Consider the following 14503-nt stretch of genomic DNA (forward strand, 5'->3'; position numbering starts at 1 on the left):
GAGCGGGCTTTGGATTGAGTTCTTCAGTGTGTCAATATTAAGGAGTAAGAATCCATTCCACTGTAACTTACTTAGTGGTCAGAATACTAAAACTACTGTTGCCAGGAAAAGATTACATGGGCAAATTCCCTTGCTAAGGTTTTCAATATTGGGAAGGCATAGGCATGTGTCCTTCTTCAAAAATCAATAGAAGACATGCATCTAAAATGCATCGGAATTTCAACTGTATCCACTAAACATTGCAACATGGTAGCTAGAACCAAATGAACGCCCCAGTTAAAGACTGGTGATCCATGACTTTGCTGTGCTATTTGTTATTCTTACTTGCTAGTCTTATACTCTGCAGCTCAAAAGAACAAAACATAATATCGTAAGCTTAAATTCTCTGCTTCCATCTACATTTACTAGAATGTTCCTGGACTCTGATATTCAGCTTACAAGTGCATTTCCTCTACTGTAGATATTTAAAGAATTTTGTTTGTTTTGACTAAAACTGTAAATTAGTTTGCATACTGGAAATACTCACTCGGCAATAATCCAAAGTAGCAACATATTCATAAGATCCCAGAGATAGCTCAGGCCTTTCATAGTGGTCTACCCGTCGGCCAATGTGGTCCAGATGTTGAAAGAAGAATGGAGGGACTAAAAGCCAACACAAGAGCAGGCAAAAACGTTTATATTTTGTGGAGGAGGGGAACAACCTAACAACTGCTTTCAACAGATACAATGTACTAATGTATGCTCCTCTGTTACTGATCACGGGAAGGGTTTAAACACTTATCCAGGTTGCACTGTTTGTTTTTTTTTCCCCACACATTGGCTTAAAACCCAACCAAACAAAAATCCACAACGTTCTAATAATGCCAGCACATTCCCCTATAAATGCCCACATTCTCCCACCTCTCCAGTGTCAGGCTTAAGTAGGTAAAACTGCCCCAGGTCATTTCCACAGGCAGGAGCCTGTTACCCTCAGGATACAGACTTAACATCAACTATTTTGTTAGTAGATACAGTCTACTCACACCTTAGTTCAAAACACCCGAGCCAAAGCTCTGCAGAGGGACAGCAGTAAAAACAGCACATTCCCTGAATCTTGTACTGCTTTATCCAAAAATACCACTCCACTGGAAATAGCTCTAGAAGGTTTCCAACCCTGGCCTACTAAACAAAGTGCATTGGGTCCATTATATTTGGAACCTTCTGCAGCTACTGATAAAAAGTGCAGAACTCCAAAGCATTAAGAAATCAAGTGGGTTCGCCACCAACAATTTATATACAGCTAGTCTAATGGTGAAAGTGACATCTGAGGGAGAGTCACGTCTGGATTTTAGCTCCTCTTTCCTCAATCAATATGTATTTGGAATGCTTATTTCTCACATTTTTGCCTGTAAAAAGTGTATGTGCGTGTGAGGACAAGGAATAGCTACCTAGTCTGTTGGCCATTTTTAGTCCTCATTAAAGTTTTTTTTTTAAGTGCTTTCCAACTTGGATAAAAGACACTATAGTAATACAAAGCATGATTTAAAATTACACCGCAATTAAAATGTCTTTCTTGTAATGTTCACAATGCATTTAAATTTCTCTTTATGAGAGTTTAAATTACTAACAAACTATGAAATTTGTTATGTGCTATGCCTGCACAAACGTTTGAGCGTCAGGCAGAAAAGAAGTTGGAATAAGTCTGTCAAGGTTCACGTTTCAGAGTTGAAAAGATTACTGTATTAGGGAAAGCACTATACTGCTGTGATCCAGCTGAGGAAATCCAACTTGATACAAATGTCTAGAAAGGCTAGTTGAGGCAAAGATTTGGGATTTAGCCAAGAGCACAAGAACAGTTATGAGTCACATGCAGCACACTTGAACAAATATGGCATGGTATCTTCTGTGAAAACCAACACTTGTCACAGTAAGATTAATAGGTTATTTAACTATTGCATCCACAGTCATGGACAGGCCTAAGCTAACATGGTTCTAAATATTTGGTTCTTGCTGGACATTTAGATTTCTTAGAAATTGATTTTTTCCACACAAAAGTTGCTTTCAGCTAGCAATACAAGTAACTTTGTATCCTATGTTGACATAATATTTTTAAATAAAGTTTTGATTGTATTAGACTGGACTTCATGAGTCAGCATTATTTTTCATACATTTCCTTTTTAAAATTGTACTTAAATGTTTCTACCTATTTTTTTTTTGGGTAGTATTTTTTTATATTTGTGAAATAGGCCTACTTACTGCATCTCACTAAACTATTTTCTCAAGTCAGCAAATCAAGAAAATAATTTTAGGGATATAGTTTCTTTTTAGTTTTATGGAATTTGTATAAATCATAGATCAGAGCAACATCACTTACCATCATTTATACAATTGCAAAATCCACACTGGTATCTTCTTCCACCTTCAATAAACTGCATGAAGGGACACATATAAGCTTTGCACCGGTTGCATCGGATTGGTCCAGTCTCACCATGGTTAACAACATAAAGAGGTGTCTAGATGAAGAGGGACATGAAGTTATAAAAAGCAATGCGAACTTCAAACCAAATAAAGCGAGCTAGAAAGCTACTGCTCAGACTGAACTTTTGTTAGAGATCACTTGATCAAGAGATCATTCATTGTTCAGCATTCACCCAAGATCCGCATTATGGTTGGCTCAAGCCCATTGACCCCCTGAAGGGCTAAATTTACGAGTTCACAGGCCACATTCTGACATCTATCAGAAAGAGAATAAGGATTCACACCAAAAGCCTACAAAGTTTTGAAAGCACTGGACGTTTAGGGCTCCAGGCTGATTTTCTCTGACAAAGGGTTTTTACAGCTCACTAAGAGTCAAGTATTTCACCTTCTCTGTCAGATTGAGCTTTTCCTGAAGAAATCTATTGCTGCTCATCTATTGCAAATGGTCTCTCAAAAAGATATTTGCTAAGAAAGCTTCTAATATTTTGTCTTAAATGCTGCCCCCCATGCTGCCATGTTACATCACGCTATACTAATGTTTAAATGTTGTCAGGGTCACCAGCTAGACTAGGAGATTGAGAAGAAACACTAATATTTATTGAAGGGAAGTACATACAGCAAATAAATACAGTATCACAAGCACTTGTCAGTTTAATTACACTGACCATGTTTGCTTATAGCCTCTGCCAAAACCCACAGCTAATGGAAGACATTTTCCAGATGCCTCTTTCAGTAATAACTGCAGCAATTGAAAGATTCCTGTGATTATATTTAATGTTAGAAAAGTCATGCTTGAAACCACTATAAAAATGGAAGTTTGCTCAATTCCTTGTGAAACTTTGTTTTCTATTTTTCTTTTTTTCTTACTCCCTTCAATCCCAAGTAAAAATCTCTGAACATAAGAATACGAAAAGAAATCCACAGTATGGACACAAAACAGATCTCTACAAGATGAAAAATGCTGACAGCCTTTGAATGCTAAAACATTACCACTCATACTCTTTTTTAATTACTCTGTCTCTTCTTAAGGAACGTATATATTTTATCTATTATGCACTTTATCTTTTATTGGAACATAAGAGTATTTGAATACCTAGAAAATCATTCAAGACCTTCTAGTATTCACTGCTTACATGTATTTCGTTGTTTGTTTATATTTTACAGAGACTATTTAACTCATTTATTTCTCCAAAGGGTTTAATGCTTTTTGCCAAGGATTTTATACATATAAGTAGATTTTTGCTACATGGGTTTTAAGTGCTCCCTCCTACACCACTGAGATATTATTTTACTTTGTGTTCTTTCTTCTACAAAAATTGAGTTTAACACAAATTAATCAATAATGTCAGCTGCCAAACTATCAGTCATTTTTCAGACATTGAAAGCCTTGGCTGTAAAACCTGCTCATCAGCCACAATCACTTAATAAGTTTTAAAACTTCTGGGGTTTGTTCATTACTTGGCAATTTTCTCATTATCATTCTGCTGTTTCAGTTTAATGAGGGCTGGATCTGGTTTGCAGTTTATACATTTATACATTATTATAGTATCTGACCTGGTAGGCGAAAAAAACAGGACTAAAACAACTCTTGATGCATTTATACACATTGATTTAGTAATTTTAAACCTTGTTTTGACACATTTAGTATTATTCAAGAGCAAAGAAAAATCACCCCCAATCATTATTTTGAAATACCAAAATTAAGACCTTTACATTTAAAGCATGAACAGGAACAATCAAAACATAAATGCCATGAAGCTTAGAGCCCAGGTGTCTACGTTCTTACACATACTTAATAAATTACCTTTTTAAAGACAGCAGAAATAAAAATAAGGTGTTTTTTTTTTTCCTTGTCTTTTCACATTTGGAGTGAAAGACTCCCTTTAAGCTTCTTTAAAAAAAATTACTTATTACAAAGTCCTTTTTAAAGTGTGGGGTTAGAGCCTCAGTAGCCTAAAATGGTTGTCTTGAAGTTACTGAGACTATGTACACTGCATAAGATTAAAACATGTGCTCAGGTCTTAAGAAAATAGTATCCATAGACAATGGTCTGTAAACATATCCTAAGCTGGATTCTGTTTTGTCTTGCCCAGAGGAATAAAGGATGAAACACCACTAAAATCATGCTGTAGAAGCTAGCTAATTTTTCTTCCCAATAAGCTTGCAGGAACTTAAAAAAAATAAAATTAAGGTAAAAGAATAAATCAATGAAGCAAAATCAAATAAAAATGCACACAACAGAATTACGGATTTTGTCTAACAAAGAAAAATCCTGCAAAAGCGTGCTATGGTTTACCTTTATTGATTTATTTGTTTGGAATTTTTTGAAATTAAATGGAATTTACATTTTAGTATTTCCTTTAAATAATTTTAAACATTACATAAAAAATGAATACATCTAATAATAAAGCTATCTGTATGATAATTTCAGAATAAGCACTCAGAAAGCATCAAAAAACCCCTTCTTGATGTGAACAACGCAGTTGTGAAAGAAACTTTAACCTCAAAAGGGTTGAAATCTCCCAGGGCATTACACTGTAAGGCTAGACATTCTACCCATCAAAACAAAGTAATTTCTGTTTGGGTGTGTAAACCGCTACTGCATTTCCAACTGCCAAAATAACTTCTGTCAGGGTGAAGTAAGTTTTTTTTTTTTTTAAAAAATAGGTAGATCTCCATGGGAGCGTACAAAGATAATACTGTAGGATGCATTAAAAAGCATAAAATAAAGTAGTAAGTTTAAACTAATGAATACATAAAAGAAAAATGGTCATAAAAAGACAGAGTACTAAATGGGAAAGTATTGTTTGATGTGCTCCACTCTCTGTAGATGTCACTATACACCAGAAGATAAAGCAGAGATCTGTTCATGGTCCATGGAAGTCAGTGGCAAACTCTCATAGGAGCAGGGGAATAAGACAAAATTTAAAAATCTCTTCTTTCGTTTTTGTTTGTTTGTTTTTTAAAAAAATGCAATATTTCTCCTGCTTTTGCCTTTCCACCTATAAAGTATCAGCATTTTCTTTCTCTCCTCTCAAATCTCCACCAATAATAAGTTAATCAAGTCAGATATCTACCATGACTATTTGGACATCTGCTATACTTCTGGACTTGTTATGGCCTTACACTTCTCTTTCCCCTCATCTCTTCACAAACCTTTGTCCGATTTGTCTATTTGGACCACCTAACTGAGAACAGGGACAGACCTCACAAAAACTAACACTTCGGTATTGACTGTTGGCGTTCCAACACTATCAAAATATAAACATCTCTCAAACCGATGACTAAACTAATACTTGTCAGCCTCAATCTGAATGAGATGCATAAAAGGGATTCCTTTTATGTAAGCCGAAGGAATATAAAGGCAAAATATTATAGTTTTAATTTAAAACAAAGGAGGAGTGGGCAGAAGAGATGGGAAATGCTGTAAGAGACCCGCATAAACTTTCCCTTCCCTGGAACCTCAGGGCCCCACTGGAGTGCAAGTCCTGAAAGCCGATCTGATAAACCATAAGTTATCCCAAACATAGCTGTGATAGCAAGGGTTTTATTTTGGAAATATTCGAGCAAGAGCTTCTCTCAGGAGTCAGAACAATATCACAAAGCAATAGATAGACATTGGTGGCACAGGTCCAAGATGAAATACATCCATAAAAACTTCCAAAGGGACTGTAACCTGCGCTTTAAAGTCTGAGAAAGCTGAACTACTATTGCTTGCTGTAAAAATGAAGCCTTGACCCTCCAGAGTGTTCCCTGTGATGTCTGCAAACTATCACCGTATTCATATTGCAGGATCAGGGCCACAGCTGGAAATTATAAGTGTAGGAGTAAGGATTGTGATGAAGCTCAAGATGGTCACGGCACATCTCTGGAAAAGGCATTCTAAAGAGAAAAATTGAAAGAGAGAAAGACAGAGTCTCTGAAGAACGAGAGGCCTATGCAAACACTGAAGAAAGCTAGCCATTTATCACAAAACAAAATAAAATATATACAGTATCTGTTTTCATTGCCAGACTGGCATACAGACTGGGCTGCAAGAAAACATTCTATAGCTGTGCTGCAAGGCAACCTGGTCTAGCGGGAGGTGTCCGTGTCTATGGCAGGGAGTTTGGAACTCGATGATCTTCAAGGTCCTTTCCAACCTAAACCATTCTATGATTCTATGAAATGTCCACATGCGATGGGCACTGCCTACCACAGCTAAGGTACATTCCTATCCATTCCTTCACAAAGAACCTATCAGTACAGCAACAAGTTACATTACAAGCTTAGTTTGACTCCACCATCATTTAGGTGCATTTAACATCTCAGCACTGGAACAACAGTAATGCTACCGTATTGAAAAGAAGCCCACACAGCTTGTGAAGACTGGCTACATCCAAGAGGAACAGAAAAACTCTTTCCATGACTGTTGTTTTCAGTTAGATCAGTGTGTCTATCACACCCTTACTCATCCCCACAAGAGGAGGAACTTGCCACTAGTTCTGCTACACAATTTTGAAGAACATTACCACTGGAGGACATGGGAGGGTCACTCTACACAAAGTAGCGCTGTATACTACACATGACAAGTTGCCTTTTCAACTACAAATTATCTCAGGGGCAAACGATTCTGAAAGCACACCCCATGAAAACCCAAGATTTAGGGGATCTAAAATTTCACAACATGTTTAAATGAGGGCTATTTGTTTTGAAAGGAAGAGCATCTCACAGGTTTGGAGAGCTGCACAGATATATAACTCCTGATGACTTCCCATATGATTCAAAATTCCTTAAAATTGTACTCCATGATCAGTAGTACTACAGCAGATATTTATTTTATTATATAAAATATTATTTATTATTTATTATTAAAATTGTACTCCATGATCAGTAGTACTACAGCAGATATTTATTTTATTATATAAAATATTTATTTTATACTTCTGATGTACAGCGAACACTGAACACTGTATTTGCATAGCTGATTAACAGAAAAAAAAGACACAGAATTGCCAACTATTCAGCCAGACAGTTCATTAAACAGACAAGCTGTGCAGTTTGCCAGGGCAACAAATTCAGAAAGGCAGTATTTCTAGAGTTATTATTTATGCTGACATTGATGCAAATCTAATTATTAAAATATTCATCTGAGAATTTTAAGATATGCTATGTAATGGAACTTTCTAATAAACAGGAGAAGACTGTTGGCCAAGTGTCTTACCACTGCCCCAAGTAAATCTTGTGTTTAATTAGTAAAGAGATGAAGAAAAAACTCCTCTGGATAATCAAAGAGAATTTTGAATTGTAACACCAATGGTTTTGGGAAAAAAACTAGGTCATGAACTGAACTGTCTCTGTTTCCTAGGACTGTTGAAGGGGTTTGTTTTCTTTTATTAAACCATCATAGATTGCTTTTGAGAAAGATTAACCAGTCTACAAATAATCCCTTGGTTTTGAGTTGCTTTACTGATTTGCATTAAAATGTCAAGAAAGCATTTCCCTTTGTGATGTTCCTACTGTCTTTTATCAGAAGCCATTCTCTCTGAAGACAGAAGTTATTTTGCCTATTCTTGGTTTTTAGATGTTGAACACTATCAGCCTCCTCAGCTGATGACTCAAGCTAATTCGGACTATCTCCTCTGCAGGGTTCACAGCTGCTTCAAGTATTTTTCATAACACAGTCCTTTTTCATCTATTTCCTTGTTTGTTTGAAGTAACAGGAGCAGCACTAAAGCATCAATCACGTGATGCAGTATCTCTTGGCTCTGTCCTGATTTTTACAGTCCACGTGAAAACACAAGCAGCATGTTCAAACCGTGCTCAAAAACCCTCGAGACCCAGGTTGAACATTCACCTGCATACATGGCAGCACAAAAAGTACTGTGGCATGGTACTTGAAATTCAAGTTGACACTGCACATGGGGTATGATCCAGTGTGTACTAAAATAAACAGAAAACTAGTTTGTGATTTCAGGGGATCATACCTCAGGCTATCCTTGAAATCCTTACTCAGCATTCCCTTTTTAAGGGGACTATTGCAATTAACTGGATAGAGTTGGCAGTGTGAAGAGTATAACAATCCAACATGAGAAGAAGGATTTTAAAATGTTTGAGGATGGGAGGAAATACATGTAATAATGATAAATTTTTTATGAAAATAAAAACCAAAATTAGTTAGCTTTATAACTTCCATATCATACAGGTGACAGAAGAAAGGGTGACTGAAGACAAAACGAGGAAAAAAGTTTACTATCTATGTTTAGGAGAGGCACCACAAGTTCTCCCAGTCATGATCTCAGACCAGGAATACCAAGTGTTAACAAGTCAGCGCTCTCTAGCACTTCTCAGCTTTGAAGTGCTGACTGTTATTTGGATGTACGGACATGCTGTATCTCAAGTGAAGGTCAGCAGCCAGGATTAACTGATGATATAAGCAGGACCATGAAATTGGATAATCAAGAAACTGTGCTGAACAACAGACTTTCAAAATGTTAGCGCTTTAAAACAATCAGATCTCAAGCAAGACCTGCCTCAGTCCAGTCTATACTCATCCTAGCAAGAGTGGGATCTGGTGCAGAGGCACATACACAAGAAAAGAACAAGGGAAGGTGTAACAGACAGGCAACGCTACCCTAGGACAGTGTTGTCATCATTGTGTTGTTCCCCTCCTTCCTATTAGCACCCCTGAGGGCGATATGCACACGTTCAATCACATGAGAGGACTCAGGTTCATGCCTGTACTAATCCACAGCTCCACTTCCCACATATCCATATCACAGATAGTCCAGCACTGTGGTCCTTGGCTGAGATTTTTAAGCACGATTGTCACACTAGCTGTAAAACCATTGAAAAATAAGACAGGCAAGTTTTAGGAAGCTTCTCTAAAAAAAGGGTAAGTAATAATTACAAGGGAGGTTGTCCAGCTTTATTGATCACAAGAGTTTCACAATATAAATAGAAGTTTGATTTTAAGTGATTTGTTCTCTGTCTGGCTTGAAATTCATTCAGCACAGAACAAAATAAAAGATATTTAGCCATATATTTTACAGAAGTAAATAGAACTCTTAAAGACACCTCATTCAGGCATCATTTTTAGTTTTTGCAGATCACTGCAGGAGATCTCTCAAGGATCTTCAAAATAGCAGGCAGAATTTGAGCTCCAAGTACTACTGACTTCTTGACAGGCCCAGTCAATTACATGTGCTGTGTGGTCACATCAATGTTAGTTTACTCTTCCATAAAAATTTTCAAGATTGCTAAATAATTGATAAATCTAACACCACAGTTTAAAATATAGGCCCAGCTTGTAACATACAAAGATAATGGGTAAATTGGCATATCAGTTCTGGTTTAGGTCAAAGGCCATTCAACACAAACACAGCTGTGACGATTCCTAGGAGGCTCTAGAATATGCTTAGGATAGCCAATCAAGCAACACTACAAATAGTACTCATGGAACATGCAGCTCTAGCTTTAGGGAAAAAAAATCTGTAAGTTTGTAAATAAATCTAAATGTAGTGTAGTGATTTCTGAAGCCACACTTCTCCTAGACGAAGCTCTACATCAGAAGAACATTATCAATGTTATTCGTGTCTTTGTAGCAAGAACAAAAACAAACCCAAACTTTGGATTTCAGGACCACTCTGGCCTGATGAGCTATTGTCAACTTTAGAGACCAAATATGTGGGTTTTTTTTCTTTTTATATATACACACAAATATAGATGGATAGGCAGATGTGTGTGTATATATGTGTGCACGTGTATATATACATATATATAAAATATTTTTCAGCATTTGATAGAAAAGCAATTAATGACTTAAGATCAGATGTGAAAGCCTGATGAACTAAGGGAGTCTTTCCTATTAAAAAACCCTATAGTTGTTTCTCTTTTGTTAGAAGGCATATGACTTACTTTTTAAACTGACTACTCTTGTTTGCATTTCAGAGAGCTTTCTACAATAGGAACTCTCTAGATCCTATTTTTGCACAACCAAACATATTAAAGAAACTTTAACTAGAAAAAAAAGCATAGACAAGTTTAAAAGTGTTTTCATTGGAAGTGGATAAGATACTCCTGCTTACCTGCACGCCTTCTTGAACAATGTTTACTAATAAAAATGCCTCTAAGGCTAATTAATTTATTTCCACTGAAATCAGAAAGAATTGGGCATACTTAAAGTATCATGCTGCATTCACAAACCAACCACAAGCTAGCCAATTGCCACAGGAACACTTAGAAAGTGTAAGGAGAATTGTTATGTGAACAAAAAGCAGCACTGAACATCATCTCTGAAGCAAGGATATCTGGGATGAGTTTAACACCCTTTTTAAAAGTCAAGTCCTTTCTACAATGTTAGTTTTGAAGGTCAAGAGCAAAACTCGCTGTTACTTCAAAAATACCACATCAGGTAGGAATGTTCATACTCTCTTCCAGGAATACTTTCAGTACTACAATAGCTGGGATGCTTCAAGCAGACTCCAAAACTCCCAAACATCAATGATGTCTGTATGCAATTATCCTTCTCTCTTTTATTAACACTGAGCTATAGTTGAATGTCACAAGTAAGGGGCTGTGCAGAACTGAGTTATGAGCTAAGCAATCCTGCAAAGGGCACAGACCTGTTCTATTGCTTCTTTACGCTAGAGCTGAGGAGGTAAACTATGCTTCTCTTTAGCAAGCATGGATTACCCAATTCTGTTAAACACCATATGAAAAAGCCGCTTCCTCCACTTATTTCCTGCCCTACAAGAAAAGGGGCTTCCCATCCCAAAGAATCAATGAAGGGACATTTTGTAAAAGAAGGCTTAGTCTCTCCTGTTTTTTTTAAAAGACAGCATTAGAGTCTGCTGTGATTGCACCCATGATTTTTGTTTGATACAAAAAAGAAAAAGAAACAAAACCAAACCAACCAACCACAACCTCCCCACCCAACATCAGCTTCCTATCCAACTTTACAAAAAAACATTTTTTCTATGTAATTACATACTTTACATGGTTGTGTCCAACATAAAATACTGCACTAATACAGACAGATAAGTAAAATATGTATAAACTGAAAATGCAGTAACAACTTCAGTTTAAAAAGCAAAACACAAACTTTTCCTCCTGAACTTACTAAATACCAGCATGTTCTGACTCTGTGAAGTTTCCAAGGTAACTGAGTAACAACTCTGACAGCTTAAGGTTAGAGCTTGCACAGTCTTATAATGTTTAATTTACTGCTGTTGCTACGATCAACTTTGGCCAGTGCATAATAGGAGACAAACACCATTTCAGGAGAGCAACACGCAGTCCACACAGGAAAACACACACACAGAATGGCAGATGCCATTAAAGCAGCTGTTTTGAGTTACAGAGGTATCCAGCATTAGCCAAAGTAATTTTTTACTTGAATGTAATTTTTGTTTGCAAAACAAATTATCAGTATTGTTGGCCACTTAATTAAGTGGATATGAATGTTATTTTTTATTTCCCTTCTTTATGTATTGTTGCTTAGTCGGTTTTTCTTCTGCCATTACCATTCTGAAGAACAGTGTCTTCAATTTATCAGAAGCTAATTACAACATTTTTATAAAGGCATTTTGCAAGTCCAAATTTCAAATTTGTAAAAAATTAATCAGGATTACAAGACGAATACTGTTTATGTAAATGTAAAATTTCCAAGTCACTGTCCCCATTTCTTTTAGAAATTACCTCCCTACCCTAACAACAATGGTGCACAGAACAACATACTACAGAAGTATTTTAAAGAGTACACTTTAAGAGTACTTTAAGACGTACACTAAAAACAAAAAGGCAGAAAAAATACATTGGGAAATTTACTTAAGTTAGGAAAAGCTCTGCTGCCAAAGCCTTTGCTAAATTTGGCTCTGAAAGTTCATTCTAGTTACTGAGTGTAGTTACAGCCCAATAGGCTAACAAAAAGCTCTCCTAGACGATGAACTCTTGGGAAACAATCCAATTCCAAATGCTTTACTTCCAAATGCAGGCTAGCACAGAGCATATTCCATAAAGAAAGTCTCATCTAATACAGGATTTATGCACCTCTAAATTAGGCATTGTGAAACCTAGCTTACAGGCACCGGCCTCCAGAGAGAGATAAAACTTTTTGGGTGAGGTACCTGGAGATGCTGAGAGTTCTGGGTTTTCCATACCATGCATGGGAGAGTCAGGCAGCCCAGACACACTATACAAAAACCCCAGACATTAACCTGGCGCTAGCTAGTTAGAAAAATTAATATAAAACAGCACTGACAGGGCAAGAAAGATTGTCAAATACCCATCCTGCTCTGTAGTCCAGTCAGACTCTGAACTATGAGATCGGAGTCTCACAGTTTTCTACCAAATGAAGGGATCAACAAGGATGCTTTGGAACTTGTTTTATTTTAATATCTGGAAAATGGAAGAAATAGTGCCTTTGGCTCACACTTACCAGTGTGGTATACAGCTATGAGTTCAGGATACAAGTTTATGCTACCTGGACATGCTCTATATGGATTGATTGTTCCAAACAGCTCAAAAATTGATTGGTTGTAAGAATATCAAGGCAATCCTAAGAAAAAGGAGGCATGTCTGGTAGCATGGCCCTATCACTAAACTAACTGGCCTAATTGTAAGCTACAGTGTGGTATCCGTGCATGCGCTCTCTTTCTGGTCCACTGACTACCACCTGCGGAAGTTTAAAGGGAGGCAACAAACTCTTCTGTACAAACTGGGCAATAGCTTGGTGGTCAGCCCCCCTTTCCTGGAGGGTGAAAGAGAGTTTCAACATCATCAGACTACGTGTCCTAACTATTAAGTTTATCACGTGTGCAGGGATTCTACTCTCACCATGTTTTAGAAAAACATGACAACTAGCATAGATTACTCTGATAGTCCACCCCAAAGACATTGATAAAAATCACTCTCTGCTAGATCTCGGACAATCCAGAGACCAGAACTGCTGAGCATGCAAAGCAATCTGTCCCACTTACAGTTTAGAGATAGCAAAATATTATCTCCTCACTGGTCAACACCTGCTGATTTTGCTGTGGAGTACCCATTCAAAAGGAGGAAGCTGTTGTTACACTGGAGAGAAGTCCAGTATTGTCAACAGACATGAAGCAATTTTGAATAACCTAGATATAAAGGGCCATATGAAGTCTACACAAAGGAAAGAGGTCATTAAACATTCAATAAGCTGTGACATTTCATTTCCAGTAGTTGTGAATATGAAGAACCTCACTTTTATCAAGTCCCAAGTACATATGGGGATTACAAAGTTACAAGCCAACACTGAGAAGGGTGAGACATTTCAAAATAGATAGCAGGGCAAAACTGTCCACAATTTCTCTTTCAGAAACTTTTCTTCAGAAATTTTCCTTAAAACTATCATCTTTGGATAGTTAAGAAAAGCTTACTAGTAGTATGGACAATTTTACTGTCTAACCATGCAATTCCTGTCTAAAAAGACTCACTGTGTAAATTACTGCACATATTGCACATAAAACCAATAGCTCACATAAGCTTCAGTGCCCAAAAGGAAAGAAGGCAGCAGTACAAAAACAAACTTTACAAAGGACTTCTGGGTGATCCCAGAGCTAGACCAGCAAGTCCTACTTCCACAGAAAGCAAATTTATAGATACTATAATGGAGGAAAACATAAAAAGACACAGAGATAAATAGGATATACAGAGGAAGAGCTGATGTGGCTCTCGAGGAGGGATGTCATGACATATAGATCTATTGAGTTCTGTCAAGAGTCAGCCACCATGCAGATAAGCATGACCTACTTGATAAGGTATTCCCTTTGAAAAAAAGTCTTTTGATAGAATCCCTCATCAAAAGCTCTTAAATTAGCTAAGGTCTCATGCAATAGGGGGAAAGGGCCTCATGTGAATAAATAGCTAAATAAAAGACAGATATCAAAGGGTAAAATAAAAATGACTTTTTGCAGTGGGTAGATGGTATCAGCAAGCACCTCAAGGATCTGTTCTGCAGTCTGTGCTTTTTAATACATCCCTAATAGAAAGGAGCAGTCAGTAAGATGTTTAGTTTGAATTGTTTCATTTTGCCTGCAAA

At 36.9% G+C, this 14503-nt stretch overlaps 1 protein-coding gene across 1 annotated transcript in view; it reads right to left on the reverse strand.

Annotated features, from left to right (window-relative positions):
- Positions 1 to 14503, reverse strand: part of SEC24D (SEC24 homolog D, COPII coat complex component) — a gene marked incomplete at its 5' end in the record, with an annotated part of 52256 nt that overhangs the window by 18870 nt on the left and 18883 nt on the right. Inside the window, 2 exons of the mRNA XM_082482006.1 lie at positions 527 to 642; positions 2354 to 2492. Of these exons, the coding sequence (XP_082338132.1) occupies positions 527 to 642; positions 2354 to 2492 (255 nt within the window). The remainder of the gene's footprint in view (positions 1 to 526; positions 643 to 2353; positions 2493 to 14503) is intronic.

Source organism: Vanellus vanellus, assembly GCF_965231255.1.
Source record: "Vanellus vanellus genome assembly, chromosome: 4".
Classification (NCBI taxonomy): Eukaryota; Metazoa; Chordata; class Aves; order Charadriiformes; family Charadriidae; genus Vanellus; species Vanellus vanellus.